General features: G+C 38.2%; 1 protein-coding gene across 25 annotated transcripts in view; it reads right to left on the reverse strand.

Moving 5' to 3' along the window:
• PTPRD (protein tyrosine phosphatase receptor type D) overlaps positions 1-19,494 on the reverse strand; it is a 1,393,726-nt gene that overhangs the window by 116,497 nt on the left and 1,257,735 nt on the right. For 13 of the 25 annotated variants that reach the window (XM_036331134.1, XM_036331146.1, XM_036331145.1 and 10 more), the window contains 3 exons: positions 19,009-19,169; positions 14,219-14,230; positions 9,800-9,912 (listed from right to left, as the gene is read on the reverse strand). In XM_036331134.1, the coding sequence (XP_036187027.1) occupies positions 9,800-9,912; positions 14,219-14,230; positions 19,009-19,169 (286 nt within the window). The remainder of the gene's footprint in view (positions 1-9,799; positions 9,913-14,218; positions 14,231-19,008; positions 19,170-19,494) is intronic. The other 12 variants (XM_036331154.1, XM_036331155.1, XM_036331151.1 and 9 more) reach the window with 2 other exon arrangements.

Below are 19,494 nucleotides of genomic sequence, written 5' to 3' on the forward strand. Positions count from 1 at the left end.
ACTCTTTAGCTCATATCAGAAAATAATCACCAAAGGTCTATTTTTTTACAACATAGCGTTATATTATTCCCCCCAGACTTCTCCATTGTCCATCAGTGATAGGGACTTATATGATATAGTCAAGCATTTTAGATTCTGAATGAAAACCAGACATACTCAGAAAGCTATGACACATTGACTTCACTGTGGTGTCTTGTCAACCCTTTGTCTAGTAATCCGGCCATTGTTCATAGGCTACAAAGTTTTTATTAGACCAGTGTTTTCACATTAGCATCATTTGAGGTGTTTTAAAATTCCTTCTTTCCAGAGCAATTAAACCAGAACCTCTAAGTGTGGAAGCCACTATGAGAATTCTACACAGGAACCTATCACTCCGTTTATTTAATTCTCACTCAAAAATCATGTCAGCATTTATGAGGATGAGATCAGCTTTCTTCTGGTGCTACACTCAACTCAGTGATTACTAGCACTGAAGACTTTGAAGAAGAGCTCACAATTGATGAGGACTTGCAGGGTCATGACTTCATCAGTTTGAAGCTACAAATGCACAACATGAATACATTTTAAAGGTACTTGTTGAATCTGACCAGAGTGCTCATTGGGCAGCTTTGGTCTCCACAGTATATACTGTTCATATGAAAAACGACGGATACAGACACTGGAATCTGCCTGAGGTTGGAGGACAGACACGGCACCTGCTTCTAATAGGGCGCGTATTTGTGAGAGTAATGTGGTGGTGGCTTCCTCGTAAGCAGTAAAACATTAAAATCACAGCATTTTAAGTGAAGAGGCACCTTAGGGCTTGCTTAGTCCAGCATTTGCATTGCATGAAGTTAGGAGAACTCTGAAGTCCAGAGAAGTTAAATGACTTTTAAATAAAAAAAGTCTTAAGTAGGCGTGGCATCTTTCTACTGTATGCGTTCTAGAATGGCAGTTAGGATCGCCTAAAGCAGGGGGCAAAGTTTCCAGTGGGCGAAGGGGCCAGGGTGGGAAGGTAAGTCAAGGAATGTGTCCAGGTGTGGCATAAACACCTTCGCAAAGAAACGCACTCAACCCCATTTCCTTCCAACTAGCAGCCTCTGGGGCTTTCTTTTCTTTCCCTCCTTTCAACGGAGGCCAGAGAAAGAAGAAACGTTTCTCTATTATATAAAAGCAACAATAAGCGTGAGGTGAAAGGGCAACCAACATTCAGTCTCAATGTCAGCGTCATCCCCAGGGGGAACGGGGGCTGAGGAGGACATCCAGGAGGGTGAAACAATTCAGCACTAGCAGGTATTTCCCAAGAGCACTGCAGTGCCAAGAGGGAGAGACTTTTCAGATTTTTCAATAGCAACTGAACACCTAGATTGTTATGTTCTGTTTCTCTGAGTCAGAATTTTGTGGAAACCCTGTGGGGCAAAGACAAGACCTTTGCCAGCCACATCTGGCTAACTAGATTGTGAATTCTGTTTTGAAAAGAGCAAAAGGTTCGTGTGTGTGTGTGTGTGTGTGTGTGTGTGTGTGAGAGAGAGAGAGAGAGAGAGAGAGAGAGAGAGAGAGAGAGAGAGAGAGAGAGAGAGAGGGAGAGAAAGAGAAAATCAAAGAAGGTTGAGAATGAGATACCGCATGCTTATATCCACAAGGCATTGGGCTGGAGAACAAGCATGGGGTGAGGAATAGGACCATGATACTTTCCATGAGTCAGCCTCTGACCAGTGGGTTCATCTACTTTCCCGCCTCTCTCCCATTAATTTTACTAATTAGAAAAACAAAGCTCAGAGGGATAAAAGGACTTGACCAAGGTCATAATTCTCAGTAAAACTATGGCTACATGGGGCTTTGATACCAGTCCTGTTACTTCTCATTATGCCATGCTATCTCATAAATCGTCTAACACTGGAAGAATGGTAACACACACAAAAATATGGGCTGTGAGACTGGGCTATCTATAGAGCAATGCGGAGATCATAAACTATCCTGAGTTCCATCAAGTGTGCCAATAATGTAGCAGCTGCGTTACAGAAGGTATGTCTCTTTTGGTGGTAGGGAAGAGGGAAAAGGTGCTTACACAGCTGTATTTTCCAGTTACTTCTCATCAAATTATTATAAGCTTCCACAAAACCATGAACTAAAGCTATACAGTCAACATGTTAAAAACTCTAGTGTTATTTGTATTTTTAAGATCCCTAATTAACAATGTTTTTGCTTTGAAAATGCTGTTAGATTTTATTAAGTAAGCTAATCAACAGTACGCTTCAAATAACTTTATAAACAAATGTTTATCAAGCACTTGCTTTATATTCGCAGTAGAAGTCTACAGGCACTTCATCACAACTATTTTGCTAAATAGAGTTGTTGAGGTAACTAATAGTGGTGGAACATCTTTCAGGTGATTTTTTTCTGTTATTAAAAAGTGTAAGGGCTTTAGGAATCCTCTCTTTATGGTTTCCTTCCCAACAAATTGTGATAAAGGCTGAACAGTTTGTAGTCATGGAACAGGGAGAAATTTGTTCATCAAATTTGTTGCTGCAGTCCTGTCAAAAGTGCACTTAATTGAATTAACAGAGAGAAAAAGGAAGTTTGTAAAATATTTGTCAGACTTTTTACATAATGTATGCACTATTTAAAATAATCTGAATGAAAAAAAAATCTATGTTTACTATCTGTCTCACAAATGAATGATGAATGAAATACAAAAGAGAACATTGATCTGTAAGGTATAATTGCTTCTTGGTAAAAATGTAATGCCAATTTGACTTAATCCATAACTAGGATCATCATTAAGGGAAAACTACACCAAGAGTGATTTTTCAAGTAACTACTGGATGGCATCATTAAAACTCATTTTTAAAAATATTTTTTTATTGATTTCAGAGAGGAAGAGAGAGGGAGAGAGAAACATCAATGATGAGAGAGAATCATTGGCTGCCTTCTGTATGCCCCCTACTGGGGATCGAGCCCAAAACCCCAGCATGTGCCCTTGACCGGAATTGAACCCGGGACCCTTCAGTCCACAGGCTGACGCTCTATTCACTAAGGCAAACCGGCTAGGGCTAAAACTCATTTTCAATGTATCATTTCCAAAAGTGCAGAATTTGAATAAACCATGTTTCTTTATATCAGAAATTTACCATTTAAATTCTATGAACCAAGTTTCAAAATCTATATAATAAAAGCCTAAGTGACCTTTATGGCAGAACGACCAGAACAACCGGTCACTATGATGTGCACTGAACACCGGGCCAGATGCTCAATGCAGGAGTTTCCCCCTGGTGGTCAGTGCACTCCCACGGGGGGAGCACTGCTCAGCCAGAAGCCAGGCTCATGGCTGGCGAGCGCAGCAGTGGTGGCGGGAGCCTCTCCTACCTCTGCAACAGCGCTAGCAGTAAGGAGCCTGCCTCTAAGGAGCAGGGAGCCGAGCGAGCGATAAGGAGCCTTTAAGGAGCTGGGAGCTGAGCAATAAGGAGCAGTAAGGAGCAAGGGATCTCAGACTACGAGAGGGATGTTCGCCTACCAACTTAGGTAGACATCCCCTGAGGGCCACGGACTGCGAGAGGGCGTAGGCCAGGCTGATGGATCCCCCACCTCCCAGCCAGTGCACAAATTTCGTGCACCAGGCCTCTAGTGTAATATATAAAGAGCACATAAGGTATTCTTAATCTACATTATATACCTAAGTTTTTTACAGTACAAAACCAAAGATGAAGATAAGACAGTATATGAAAAAATGGACCTTGTTAGCATTGATCCAATTAAAAGTAATGATGGATCAAGAATGCACATGAGCTTTCGAAACCCATCCAATTGCTGTACAGACATTTCTGCTGCTGATACTGCTTTTTCTATGCTAACTTCTTATGAGTTTCTTTTTGTTGTTCACAGCCCATCAATCACCTACTATCCATGTATGCTTTAGGGCAAAACATACTGCGGTCACTTTACAAAATAAAAATGAGGTCTGTATGTTGTAATATATGATCATCATTTTTTAAATCTCTTTTCCTAAAAGATGCAAGTATAAACACAAGAGTTTGGTTTTTGTTTGAAATTTTTTCTGGGGGGTGGTGTGTGAGTATGGGGTGCAGAGACAGAAAGAAGGAATTTTTGAGTGAAAAAAATTTCTGGTGGAAACTGACAAATCAGCCGAAGGTGTGGTGCGTGGTATGTGGTATCTGATGTGTGTGTTTGGGTGATGGATTTTGCCAGCATAGAGAGAGGTGGTAACTGGAGAATTACATGATGCTATTAGTTACATGTTCCCTTACACCATTTTTGTATTAGAAACGAAGCTTATTTCTCTGAGATGAACTTTTAAATTTGTTTCACTGGAAAATAGTAAAAATATGAACACATATTAGCAATTTCTTTGATTTTCTTGTATATCACCATCTCTTGACAATATTATATTTAGTATAGTCATTTTGTCCAATTCTACAGGCCATGGTTCAGAGGGACTACACTGTAAGTAAAAGCTTTCTACAACATTTCAAAAAACTCTGTAATTGGCAGTCTGTATCAAAATGGTAAATGTGCCTACCCTACAACCCTGCCATCATGCTTCTAGGTGTCTCACATTCAGAAACAGCAAAGATGATGTGAGAAGAGAGGCTCAGTACTGCTCATTACAGTATTGCTTGCAAGAGCAAAACCTGGGAAAAATAACGGCCTCTGTTCATAAGGAATGAGTCCACACTTTTGCAAACATCTGTAGAGCAGAGTGCTATCAGTTGCTAAAAGGGAGATGAAACTTAATCCACTGTCTTGTAACAAAGTCTACTTTTATACAGTTAACTGTTAAAACAGTAAATTGTATGGAAATGCGCCTATCTATATCTCTATACACCTTCCATATAGTTTGTCACTTAAAAACCTGTAAATACATAGAAAAAGCCTGGAAGGGTATGCATGGAGCTACATATGGTAGACCTTTCTTGAGGGTAAAATTGGAGTAGTTATAGGAAATCTGTTACTTTTTATTTTAAATATGTCAAATAACAAAATAAAAAGTAGTGGAATAAAAGACAATTTTAAAAGTGTGTTTTTTACTTTTCCAACCAAAAAAAATTAAACATACAACAAATTTGAGTTGTATGAACACCTGTATAGCTACAACCTAAGTACAACAATTGCTAACAAGCTTATTTTTTTATTTCATGAAACTCCCCTCCAAAATATGTGTTACGTTTGTAATTAAGAACAAAAAATATGCATGAAAGGGAGCAATCATATAATGACTCAGGATTTTTAAAAAATATATTTGTATTGATTTCAGAGAGGGAGGGAGAAGGAGAGACAGAAACATCAATGATGAGAGAGAATCATTGATCAGCTGCCTCCTGCACGCCCCACAATGGGGATTGAGCCCGCAACCCAGGCATGTGCCCTTGACCAGAACTGAACCCGAGGCCTTTCAGTCCGCAGGCCAATGCTCTATCTACTAAACCAAGCTGGCTAGAGCGGGATTTTTTTTTTTAAGATAAAAATAAAATAATTCCTCCCATAGTTCACTTTTGTTTAATGTGTAACTTATTTATCAACCATCCTAACACACACCTAGTTACTGCTGCCCACAAAGATGTATGTGGCTTAAGAGAGATTTCTTTTAAAAGTAAATATTTTCTTTCCTTCCTCCACTTGTAAAACGTGATCAGCTGTCAATTCTAGCTCTTCTGCCACAATTCCTCTCTCCCTTTCTCATTTTGCCCAGTTTATTCCATTAACCATTTGAAGTGATTAGTCTAACCTTAGCTAAATGATACCTTTATATATTTAGGTCTGTGCTTTACTTTTGTAGGTTACAGGTGACAAAGCAATGTTCCTTTAATTATATGTTCCACACTGGTTCTGAGTGACCCCCTTCACCAACAACTGATGATTTATTACTGCAAACCATATTGATTTAAGAGATCAGGTAGCTCCCCTTCTAAATACAACTTGCCTGATATACTGGCATCTGAACCTGATGGACAGATAAACATATTCATGGCAAATATCTACAAACAGAGGTGCCTGTTCTCAACTGGGAAGGTGTGTGACTTGCTCCCCCTGTTCAGATGCTTGAATGCAGTGCTCCATGAACAGTGACTTGACTGCCACCCCAAATTGGGAAAATGTGCCAAAGCAATGTTCTCGCCACATCCCGCAACCTCCCAAAGATGGTTACACTGAAAGCAACAGGTGCTCTCTCTCCACTTGGTGCCTTAGCTGAGACAGAGTGCATGGAATTCTGCCCTTTTCCTTCTTCCAACCCCGAGACAGGTGTGTGTGTGGTACTGCAGTGAAGGGCAAGATGCTTTGAAGCGAATGAATTTTTATAGTGCCACATTTATGTGAAAACTGGAAGGTGTGTTTCAAAACCGTTTGAATAGATGGCAGAATTGAGGGGGGAAAGTCTGCCTCCTTACATTCAGACTCTCTGACGAGAATAAGTAACTTAAAAAGTAAACAGATTTTTCATTCAGAAGAAGGCTTAACAGGAAAAGTAGAATGCATAGAATCCATGAACTAAGCAAAGTCTTCCTTTACCTTCTGAAAGAACCACTGAATTTTAAACGGTATTATTTGGTATTTTATCATCCACGACAGACTCATCAGAAGCAGAAATCAATCTGCTTTCATGAACATGTTCTGTGGTTGGGGCTGGTTATAAAAATCACCGGCTTCTGATTTCATTGAAAGTCATTTGTTTAAAGTGAATGCATGGATCATTAATTCCCTCCTTCTGCGTGCCATTAATAAACACTGCCAAACTTTATAATGTTTAGGTATAACAAATTATAAATTCAAAGGTCTGATGAACATAAAAGCACATTTCAGAGAGTGAAAGGTACAATTTTGGTTTAAAATACAAAAATCAAGTAGTGTCATACCATCGGCTATGCAACACCTAGTAAAGGGTCATTTTTCGTCATCCAGGAAAGCCCACCATTATTCATGAATAAGAGGGGAGGAAAAAGCACAAAAAGTTTCCTAGGTTAACAATCCCACTTTCTGCTCTCATCCTATTGGCAAGTAATTCAGATAATTCATAGCCACTGGCTGAAGCAAATGGTCACATTAACGTGCATTTCACATTAACAGCCACATCTATTTCCTTTGTAAAATGGTCCAATTTTCAGGACAGCAGGCCGCATTATAGATCTTTGGAGGCAAATAGACTTGTTCAACAAATCAACTGAAGTAGATTGCTTACCTGAGCTAAAGGGCACAACAGAATACTTCCTGCACAAACAGATGTGCTAAGACAGTGGTTCTCAACCTTCTGGCCCTTTAAATACAGTTCCTCATGTTGTGACCCAACCATAAAATTATTTTCGTTGCTACTTCATAACTGTAATGTTGCTGTTATGAATCGTAATGTAAATATATGATATGCAGGATGGTCTTAGGCGACCCCTGTGAAAGGGTCGTTCGACCGCCAAAGGGGTCGCGACCCACAGGTTGAGAACCGCTGTGCTAGGATCTCAGGACAATTTCTGTTGTTCTATCCTCTTCCTCTACTATTTCCTCTCTCCTTTATTCATCCCCCCAACTTCATTCTATTATCCATTTGAGGTGGTCAGTCTAAACTTGGTTAAATGGTATCTTCTATATACTTAGGTTCCCACTGGAAGTTTGTAAAGCCATTGGTGACATAATGAATGTCACTGCAATTGTGGCCTTCATTTCTCTTCCCAGTGACTTATACGCATTTTCACAGGTTCCCTTTCTGTGTGGATCTAACATGTCCATATACATTGGGAAAAATTTGATTTTTAATAGAATACTTGGGTTTGGCCATTATTTGCAAAATTACCCATAAAAGTGTGAAGTATTTGCAGATGGAGGTCTCCTGGTTGAAGGCCTTTCTATTCTCTTTCTTGTAATCACCTGTCCCCTGCTAGTAATCCTTTCTACACAGTTCCCATTCGTGCTTCGCATTCATGCTCAGAAACATTCTCTGTTGGTGCTGGAAGTGGAGGGACGAGCACTCCCACCGGCTTTCTTCTCGGGGCTGCCTTTCGCTTTCCCCTGAACCCTACAGGGTGCGTCTGTCTCTGCTGGAAGACCAAGGTGGTTCCAATACAGATAACACTTAACACACAAGCCAGAGGAGGTGAAGGCAGTGCCAAGCCCGAGATACTGAGCAACCTAATTATTTCCCCCATTTCCATAATGTGCTGCTCTCATAACGGTGATGAGGCAACATAGTCAAGAAATCATGTACCAGCTTATTTCTGTGGCTTTCAGCTCCTCTATACACTGGGTTAGCCAGATTGAAAAGTACATGAATTAAGAAGGTGCCTGTAGCCTGAAAACGTCAGTGCACTACTATTTCAAAAAGTGCTGAACAGAGGAGGTTTATTACTCAATTCATATCAAGTTGCCTTAATGGAGCACGAAGCAGGCCACTCAACAGAGATCAGCCAAGGTGACACAGGGATCTTTGCTCAGGCATCAGCACATGCGCATAATCCACACTGATCGGTGTGTTTAGTGATATGCATACAGGAGGCTTTTGGCTACGTGAACATTTATTTCCCACCTTTTATGCTGATGACCGTTTCAGTGTATTTTGCTTTTTAAAACAGAATTTTTAAAAAGTCAAACTTCATTTGCAATTTAAGTTAAACAAAGCGCATTTATAATTTGTATAACCACTTTGTAAATGCCAGGCATTTCTCTGAGCTGAATAGTTAACAGTTAGTATGACATATCTACATGTTAAAGAGAAAATAAGCTAAATACAATAAACCATGTATTTTCACCTCTAAGCAATTCACTACAAATGTGTAGCTGAACGAACCCGTGGTGTATCCTACCGGGAGGTAGGACATCCATTGGACACAGAGAAAACCTCCCAATAATTGGGGGTACCATGCTACCACATTTCAATCAAGCAGACTTCCTGGATCAGCTCTTTACTGTGTTCATTACCATTAGCAATTAAGATAGTGCCACTCAGTTTTATATTTTCATCTCTCTTTACCATTGATCATTTTCTATAAATAAGATTTATTTAAAAGACAGTAAAACAGAACTAGATTTCAATTAACTGTACAAAATGCCCCATAGCAAGAATAGTTTTCCTCTGTTGAAGCACTTGATGTTATTTATTTTCAAAAACAAGAAAATTCTTATTCTCAGCCACTCTATGTGTCTCCACGGTAGGAAACCTTCTTCGGTCAATGAGAGTCTGATTTTGTTTCCTTCCCTCCCTCCAGCCTTCTCTTTGGCCATCCCTCCTTCCCTCGCTCTCTCCCTCCCTCCCCTTTTCTTTCAGAATAACATAGATACAAATTAATATTAAAATACAGAATAAATACAGGCTGAAGCAAAATTAGATTTGCAGTTATGAGTGCGTGACACACAGAGTTGATTCTTGTATCATTATTTATTACTGTACTATTCTATATGAATAACTCTAAACCTACTCTTGCCCCATCCTGTGTACTCTGAATCATGTAACATTAATCCACCACCTATTCATTCACTTTATAAGATGAGAACCTGAATTCTTTCCAAATACATGTCATTGAAAATCATAACTGTGTTAATAAGCCTATAAAATGTAACTATTCTTAAAAGAGTATAAATTGTCCAAATTTGAAGAAATATATGTTTTTCCTCTTTTTATACTCCACCTCAGATTTGCACAAAGGGCTTAATTTCCTTTCAAGATATATGTTTTGGAAAAATCTCAATAATATAAAAATAAAAGAGAAGGACACACAAAATTGTTGAAAATAAAGTGACACATTCATCTCTCAAGGCAGTATCGACTGGACTATACAATTTCAGCGTAGACTGTAACATGGGCAAGATGAGTCATGTCTCTTACCTGGTGTTTGAAAATTAAGGCGCCTCAGTTCTACTGGGTCTGTTGGATGGTGTGAAGGGACCTCCTTACTGTTTGGTATGCTGCTCTTTCTAGAGTCAGACTCTGCCCTTTTCCTATAGGGAGAAAGTAAAAATTTAAGAAATTTTAGAAAAAAGTACAAAAAACTGAAACAGATTTAAAGAGCAGAGAGTCATGCCCCTCCCCAATTTTTACTTTTAAAACTCAGATGGGCTAGCTTTGTGACCTGTTCAAGGTTGCTTTTCCTTACTTGACCTATAGTATTTCCTCGGGGCTAAGTTCTGTTTAGGTGGATGATCTCAAAGTCCTCTTTCAGCTGGAGAATGAAACAATTCTGGGACTCTGACTCTAGGCTTGAAGGCAGTGTTAGTGAGATACACTTGGATCGTTGCTCAGCGCTTCGCCCTTATCCACTAGTTCTGTTTGTGAGGCACAGGATAGAGGACCCCTAGCAGCCAATACTAAGATTACTGTTACCCTGGAGTTAAGCTACTAGGCCTCTAAATCGGACCCGATTTCTTCTAAGAATATGTAACTGGTGGCTATAAAGTGAACCTGCAGTGGATTTTCCCATAAGGCAGAGAAATACAGTGAGTACATTTCTAAGATTCCAAGTCAGCCTAACACCTGGAAGGAGACTGGGACACAAGAGCAACATTCACGTTCTCTTTCAAATCCCCACCCCCCCCCAAAAAAAAATAAGTGTTGGCTGTTTATGGTGTTAAGCTAACTTAACTTATGATTGATATTAACTATGATTAAGATTTTTATTAACAAAAGTCAATCACAGTAAGATTGGAGAAAAAGTAACTTCACCTAGAGGGTAGTTCCACTCTCCTAATGATCATTTAGGTATATGAACCATTCAGTTTCTATTTATAAATAATACTTCACACGTTCATTTTATCTTTGTTTTAATTGATATCTACTAGTTTAATTAAGTACTCTGATTTAAAGTATGGTAATGTACTGTTAACAAATGTCTATATAAAAATGTCAGGTTTTCCCCTTAAGATTTCTTTATTCTTTTTTTTTTCCCCTCAAACCCAAATAATCAGAGTGGTACCTAACTATTTTCTTTCAGCTTGACTGAGATGAACAATTCACTTCAAAAGTCTTTTTCAGATTGCTTCCCTTCAAATACTGATTCCAGCAATCCCCACACTAGGGTCATAATTTGAGCATCTTCCCCCCCACCACCCCATTCAGAGCGTAGGAATTCTAATTTAGGGAAGGGGTGCAGCAGAGTGTTTAGAAAACTCCCTCTGTCTTTTCACTATGACTGTGGTACAGCCCGTTTTTATGTCTATGTCAATGGGTTCTCATTCAGTGTCACACAGATTGTTTCATGAAAAGAAAATAGTCTTCCTTCTATCTCTGCTCATCTGAATAAAATAAAACAAACCAGGGATGAGGTGAAGATGGATGCAAAGAGAAAGTGCATTTGACCGGTTCAAGTGAGATGTCTTTGGCAAACTATGGTTGATTCATGACTTTTCTTGGGCAAGTCCTATTAAACACCTGGCTCTTTTAAAACTTTGGATTACCCTGTCTCATGATTTCCTATTTCTACCTAAAGGAGATAGACACAGTCTTAGGACAGAAGGTGCTGCCAAACTACAACACCTATCAGAGGAAAGCAGTGAACTGAGGTGTGCGACAGGTTCTGGGAGCTCTGGCTCTATGGAGTGTAAGATGGGAAGAAAAGCAGTGATGGAAGGCTGGTGGAAAACACAGGAGAAGGAAGAGAATGGGGCTCAGAAGAGCATGGGAAAGAAGGATAAGATGACCAGTTTCAGAGCAGAAAATGTCAGAGTGGTTATGCTGGGAATATTTGCCTCACAACACTGGCAGACTCATCTTTCCACTGAAGATGCAGAATCTAAAGGGGTGAATAAAATGTCAGAGTGTGGCCTGTCAGTAGACCGCATGTGTAATGGACAGATGGTTGGTCTCCACATTTCAGATCAGCCCTGGGGCCCTTTTCAGGTTTTGGTCTTTTCACACACATTTGCAAAGATTCTTATTTCTTCGCTGATGTACCAGACCCATTGACTACCTTTTATACATTTTCAAAGTGGCTCCACTGTCATTGTGGCAGGATTATGGAAACCAAAAGTAGAAATAACTGGGCAAGAAGACAACTTCTGTCCTGCAGGTGACATGGAACACCTTCCTTTCTGCTTTTACACTGAGACCAGGGAAGTGACACTGAGACTCAGGGACAGAAAAGAATACCCTCTGAAGAAATTTAGTCAGTTTCTCTCGGGCCAGGAAAGCTGAAAATCACATATTGTTGCCCAGATGAGTCTTGGAAAACCCAAAGCACTGGAGTAAAAGTACAATTCACACTTGTAATAAATTGGAAGGGCTGTCCTTACATTTGATACCTCGCATCTCCCTCACTGTATCTGTTCAAATGAAATGACATCCAAGATCTCAGGCTCCAAAATCCCTCCTCAGCTAGGAAAACCAGCGGTTTAAATTTTGTTTTGTTTAGTTTCATTTTGATGATCACAACATGGATAGTTCTGGCTTCCCGCACTCTTATCACATTATTTTAAAACAGAAATGTGCTTAAATGGCTAGTGTCTAACAGAAAGAGTTTCTAAGAAAGGTTTGCAAGATGAGGAGTTTGGCCAGCATCAGTACCACTAGTAAAGAGCTTTAAAAAATAAATTTACTGTTGTAAAGTTTTAAATGGCATATTCCTGTTTAAATTGGGTCCAACATGAAAGTATTGTAACACTTTTTCCTAAGTTTTCAGAGGTCTCTTTATTTTCATATTAAACTATTAAACTATTAAACTATTTAAAAAGCAAAGGACAGGGACTAGAATGAGATTATAAATTCTGCCTTCCTATTTTTTTTCCTATTAAGATTAAAAAGCCCCAGTGTAAGTTCATTTCTTGCAGTCAGAAGTTATGTACCATATACGGGAATTATGGGTGAAAACGGGAGCAGAAGACAACCTTTCAGAGAGGACTAAAATCACTAGCAGTATAAAAGCATGCGTTTGTTTGCGATGCGAATAACGCACAACAAAAAAGCATTTCACAATTCGGACACCAGTAGGAATAAAACTCCGACTCTGCCACTACTGGGGTGTCTCTCCTTGGGCAAGCCAACTGCAAACCTCAATTCCTTCACTTACGAAATGGAGGAGGGTTCGAAGATGACCTCTAACTTTTGGCTCAAGTCCCATATTAATGGGACAAGAAGGCATCAATAAAGTTGTGTAAGATGGACAGTATTATAATGGGAAGGTAGACGTCTAGGTATATTAAGCGGGTTCAAAGTGTTTTGTCTTTTGGTGGAGAAACACACACAAATTTCCATGCGGTTTTTAGCCGAACCAATGGTAACCAGTGATCTATAAAAATAAATCAGTAAAGAGGACCCTCGTAGCGGTAGTAAGATTCCTGTCAGGGAACGTGTAATAAAGCTTAGTGATGAGTGTTGTGATTGCAGGGGGGAAATGCAGCAGTGGTTCTCAAACGTTATCATGCATCAGGGCCTCCTGGGAGGGCTTATTAAACTACAGGTCGCTGGACCAATGCCCAGTTTCTGATTCAGTAGGTCTGGGGGTGGGGCAAGACTTTGTATTTCAAGTTCCCTGCTAACGCTGCTGCTACTGATCCAAGGACCACTCCTGAGAACCACAGAAATATAACATTGGAAAGAAGGCAAGTTAGATGAGCACTGAGATTCTTTTCTCAGTTTAAATTTAATCAGGTATATTTACTTATTGATATGGATATATAGATAGATATGAATTAGAAAGCTAAGAGGTTAGATTAAGCCAATCAGTCAATAATCAAACAGTACAGATATTATTATTATTGCTATGATTACTATTATTATTCAAGGCTGGAAGACGTGGAAAATAATTAGGAATTACATAAGGGTTTTCATTAAGACATTGTAATAAATATTTGGAGGGTTGAACAAGCTAGTAGTATTCCTGTATTGAGAGCTGATCAAAGATCAAACTTAAAAACTGACCTTCAAAACAAAACAAAACAAAACAAAACAAAAAACAAAACAACTTAAGGGACACCTCACATTTCTCTTGTGCAGACACACTAACACATAAAAATGTTCACTTCACCTTAACAACAAACAAAACTCAGAGAGTGGTTTTAATGCCTTCTAAATTTAGCTTTACATAAAGATAATATGTCTTATCTTCTTATGCAGATAATCTTTTTCTCCCAGAATCATTTTAATGTCAATTTACTTTATATATATGTAGGCTTTATCCATCTTCTATTTGCCAGGTATCATCTTTGTATCCAACCTCCACTCCACCCTTACCCCCTCAATACCTGCAAAGTCTACCCATATCTTGTTTTTTTTTTTCTTACTGAGCATGAAAGGGGTTTATTCTCTATTCCTCACCTGTCAGGTTTACTGCTCCATTTTAATGCAGCAAAAAATAAAAAATAAAAAAGGAAAGGAAAAAGAAAGGCTAAATGTTAGTTGGCCAATGGTAATAAGAGTAACCATGACAACCAAGGTTTAACAATGCTCACAGGTGGGGACACATAACTTACACACATTAGCAAATGACAGCATATCAAAGTATTTAAAGGCCTCTAATCATAAAGTAAATGGAGGACACGAGAGTACATCACTAAATAAAGCATTTAGTGTCTTAATGTTATATTCGCTTTTATCCATCCATTTACAAAATACTGCCATGATTAATTATATTCCCAGAAGTCTTTGATGGTAGAGATATAATTTGATTTTTCTTTAACACACCATGAAAAACTATTAATGTACTTACTGGGAATACCACATTATTCCATATAAGAAACGTGTTCATTTAAAATAAAGAGTTCTCAGTTAAGAGGTAGGTTATTCCCTTAATGATCTAAAAATACTTGCAAGTTGCATTGGACTGCACAAAAATTTTCACAACTGCATGATACATCATGAGGTAATACAGTGGCAGAAATTTCTTCAAATACCTTTTGACAAGTCAGGTGATCATAAATCTCTTTTCCAATAAAAGACTAAATACATTTAGTTTTGGAAAAAGTAATACTCATCATTATAAATCTACAGAGATGGCCCATCTGTGTAGCAGGGCTAATCCAGAAACGTATTTAATACCATCCATTGACATGACAGATATTTTCAAAGAGGCACTGCTGTCTGTGAACACACTGAGCTCATGCTCACAGACACGTTCACCTGTGATAATATGTAGACTATTTAAATAACCATGTTCTTTCTGAAGAGAGTATATCCTTTACCTGTAAAGAAGTAATTTGAACAAACTTCATGTTGAGGCAAATTGCAAGTATTAAGTTCTCAATTATAAAAATAAAGGTACCGAATCTTCCTTAATGCCAACAAAATATACACTCATGTTGTTAGAATATCTGGCTTTAGGATACCTTAGTCCATATATTTTCAAAAATACAAAAGCCACATTTAAATATTACAAAACACATATAAAGAGAATAATGAGGATGATATCAAACATACTGGTTAATTCTTTTCTTAATTTTAAAGTGATTTACCTGGCAGTGCCAGGTTTTAAAAAATCCTACAAATATGTCTCTAACTTGCTCATTATTTAATCAATGAGGTCATCAGTTGCAGGAAAATCTATCCCTCTGAATGGAAGAGAGCCACTTACTGAACTATCCGTTCTGTGTATTAAAAGGCTGTTGATATTTACATGAATACGTAGTGTTCAATTCACTTCCTCTTCCATAGAAATGTCAGCCTCACCACATATGGTTACACATTTGGTAAAATGTAGACATTTGAAGGCTTTTGAAACCAGTATATTTAAATTATAGGTTAGGGTTTTATTACAGCTCTTGCCAGCCAAGATAATGGCGATATATTGAGGGATGGAGTAACAAGTGAGGGAACTGAGTCTGTTTAAGGCTCTTTGGCTTGTATAAATCTGATCATTCAGTACCCGTGTGCCATGCACCAGCTCAGCACAAAGGATCAGACAGAGTCCTTAACCTACACTATGAGGGACAAGAAAGCTAGAAAAAGGGGGGGGGGGCAATTGCAATAATGTCGTAGATTCTACAATATAGATAAGTAGAAAGTGCTGGAAGAGCATAGAAAAGGGGACCCTAAACAGCTGGAACTGGTAGAGAGGAGAGGACAAGAGGGAGGCAGGTAGACAAAGCCTGGGTACAGAAATATTATAGTGCATATTTTATTAATTGGTGTTTTCTCATCATAGAACATTGTTATTTAAAACGTTTAATTATCTAGCCTACCTACTTGCTTTACAAATGAGGAAATGGAGACCCTGAATGTTGGCATGACTTTCTACCCCATATAGCTAGCTGGTCACAGAGCTGGGACTTGAACTCAGTTTTACTGATTCCTAGTTGAGTGTTTTTCTAACCCTTGCTACCATCTTATGTCTGTAGTTTACAATTTAAAAGCAATGTACATGTCACATAGAGAATAACATTTCAAAAAAATCATAGTGCAAGGTGATTTCTAACACTAAAGACCTAACATATTTTCATTTTCTGATGATTTGGAAGGCATTTTAGAGCCCTTACAAAACCTGTGTGATACTGTTTTGTCACTGGTTATCACTGTATTATAGGTTTACAAATTACTAGGTTAAAAACAAAGTCAATTCAACAACCTATGTATAAACTGAAAGGACGAAGTATTTATTACATAATTAACTTTGCTCAGAAGCCAAGCTATAAAATACACCATTCATTGCCTACAGAAGATTTCCTCTTGAACTGCTTCACGATAATCAAGGAGGACATTGTTGGGTCTATTTGAATTTCAAGTCAGGAATGCGCTTTACTGCTGAAGCAAGCATTTCTATTTCCAAAATGCTTCACGGGCCTTCAGATGGTTAGCTAAATATACTTAGCATTCGAGGATGTGTGCAGCTTCCAACAATTGCATTAGACGATGCTCACACATGCACACACTAAAATGCGACTCTATTTTATCTGAGTCATAAAACCTTTACATTTGAGGCCTTTTTTTGCAGGACTAGAAAAAACTGTAACTGAGTAGACTTTTTCCAAGCACATCAAAGGAAGAATGAAAAACTTAATTATAAATGTTAACAATGATCAAGGTTAAAATCCTATGTCTTCACATTTACATAACCAACTCATAGATCTCTTGCACACCTCTGTTCAGTGACCTGATTTAAGGATCGTCAGATATATCTGCATGAAACACAATTTTAAAAAATAAGACAAGCATTTTGTCCATTTTGCAGAATCACAAAATGTCATGTGATAGGGTCTAGAATTGCAACTGCCAGCAAGCACATGTTTTCTGATCTGACTCCCACAGTAGGATGTGGTAACCTAAATAAATATTTCACGGAAAACAATTACAATTTACTCTTGCTTTTAATTACTGTATTCTCTTTGGGTAATAAGTGCAGCACATGATCAGCAAGGGTTACCGGCTCCTGCTTGCATTCACCCATCTGTGACTGCTCTGGGGCATGTGGTTATCGCCCGTTTCCTGCTCTTACCTCTTGTACAAGACAGGCAACTAAATGCAATGCACACTGATAAGACACAAATTGGGATGAGAAGGCTGAAACCATCGCCAAGAGGCGATCTTGGCCTTCAATCACTTGCTATGTTATGACATGGATAACTGAGTGACCACAGCGACCAGGGAAAAATCATGATGGGTATCTCTTTCATTTTTTCCAGCTCTAAAATAGGATATGCAATTTAATCTGTTATGGTTATAAACTTCTTTCTCTAATTTGTCCTTTTATTTCCTTAGCCCTCTCTTCACACTGAAATAAAACGGAATGCTGCTTCATAAGAGAAAGTTTTTTAGAGAAGTGTCTGGAAGGATACACTCTTGAGTCAAGAGAAGAAGTTATACAAAGTAAAATAAAGGCTATTCCAAGAACATAAGAACATATTTACAAAAGGAATTTTTGTAAAGAGGTAATTAATGTAAAAGAGGTAATTAATGAAGGGAACTATATGGATAGGAAAAAGAAATACTGGAAATAAGATGATCAGAATAAGCATGTAAGCAAGAATGATGATGAAGAAACTCTCATCTGATCTTGAAGGTCAAGGTTGTGAGGAGAGAGAAAGGCAGGGAAGGAGGGTAATGGGAGGGAGAGGAAAAGTGAGAGAGAATGATAGAGGCGAGATCGTCAGAGTATTCTGAAAGATGACACACTACAAAGGAAAATGGGAACACAAAGTTTCGTGAAATAAACTTAAATTGGAAGAAAAGTTGATGTAAAGGCAGATAATTCAGAATTTAGTCATTCTAAATGTTTAAGTTAATGTATTACATATGTTAATTTTTATAATTTTACATACTTATAATTTTGCAATTCTATTTTTAAGTCTGAAAGTATTTAGAGGTATAATTATTAATATTCTTCCTTCTGAATAAGCAGCGATCTAGGGAGAAATATCTTGCTGCTATGTAATAAAGGCAGAAATAAAATTTAAAAAGAGTGGATAATCAGAACACATGGGGTCGATGTGAACTGTTGGTATCCTAGTTGTAATCAGAGACACTAACACAGACTGATATTTGGGAGTATAAAACTGAGGTTATTTTTATAAAAAGAAAATGGTACTTCACATTCCTCTTTGGACACAAATGAGAATTCATTATTGAAAATGTGGAATAAGGGTTAGAAGAAAAGCAGGAAGGAAAAAGGTTATTTGCCTTCTCTAGTCTTCAAATGTTTGCTCCCTGGCTAAGTTTTGAGAAATAGCTATAGGAAAAAATCTCAGCACACGTGCAATGTCAGTTATGAAATGGACACAAATGTGCAAATTTGTAGTTTCAAGAACCATGCTGAAACTGAGCAATTAATCATTTAAAACAATAAAATGCAAGCTTGTGTGTAATCATCTACCTGTGAATGTGCTAGTGTCTCAAATGTCATGCAAAGTGCTCATACTGCATGAAATACTCAGGAGACAGAGGCTAGGATTCGGGCATGCTGGGCAACAAAGTCTATACCGCACACACTGAATGGGATTAAAAATAGTATAGTTTTTACATTTTGTTCTAACTCTAATGCAACCACATTCCAATGATTCGTGGAGCTACAGTGAAGTATTTCCACTAAAATCAACCACATAATGACCGCAGAAGGATTATTAAGTCTTCAAATATAAGAGAGCCCTCAAGATCACAACAGAAATATTGGGCAAACCTACCTTTTATAAAGAAGAATAGCTATAACAATGCAGATGATAAAGACCACCGCAAGGACAGGGCCTACAACCCAGATTAAGCCTTCTTCTTCATCGGTGATTGGCTGTGGATCCAGATCCATTGACACAACAGGGTCGGAGTAGGGACTGGTTGCATACATCTTCTGAGGAAAAACAGAGTCTATGTTAGTTACCAGCTAATGTCTTTCTGGTGTATATCTTTTGCATGAAAAGAGGCAAAAATTTGAGATAGTGGATTTGATAGTGTGTGAAACAATGTTAGTAAATAAAAAGGAGGAGAGGGGAGAGGAAAATGGGAGGAAGGAAAGAGGGGGAGTAAAGAGGCTTGGCAATTTAAATTTTCTTATAAGGTGAAGTATTTTATCATAAAATCATGTTAGATAGTATAAATTACTCCAGATATACTTTTTCACTGGGGTCTATCTATGGCATATTAAGTGATTTATGAAGGATGGTACTAGTAATTAA

This window comes from Myotis myotis, unplaced genomic scaffold, assembly GCF_014108235.1.
Source record: "Myotis myotis isolate mMyoMyo1 unplaced genomic scaffold, mMyoMyo1.p scaffold_m19_p_12, whole genome shotgun sequence".
Classification (NCBI taxonomy): Eukaryota; Metazoa; Chordata; class Mammalia; order Chiroptera; family Vespertilionidae; genus Myotis; species Myotis myotis.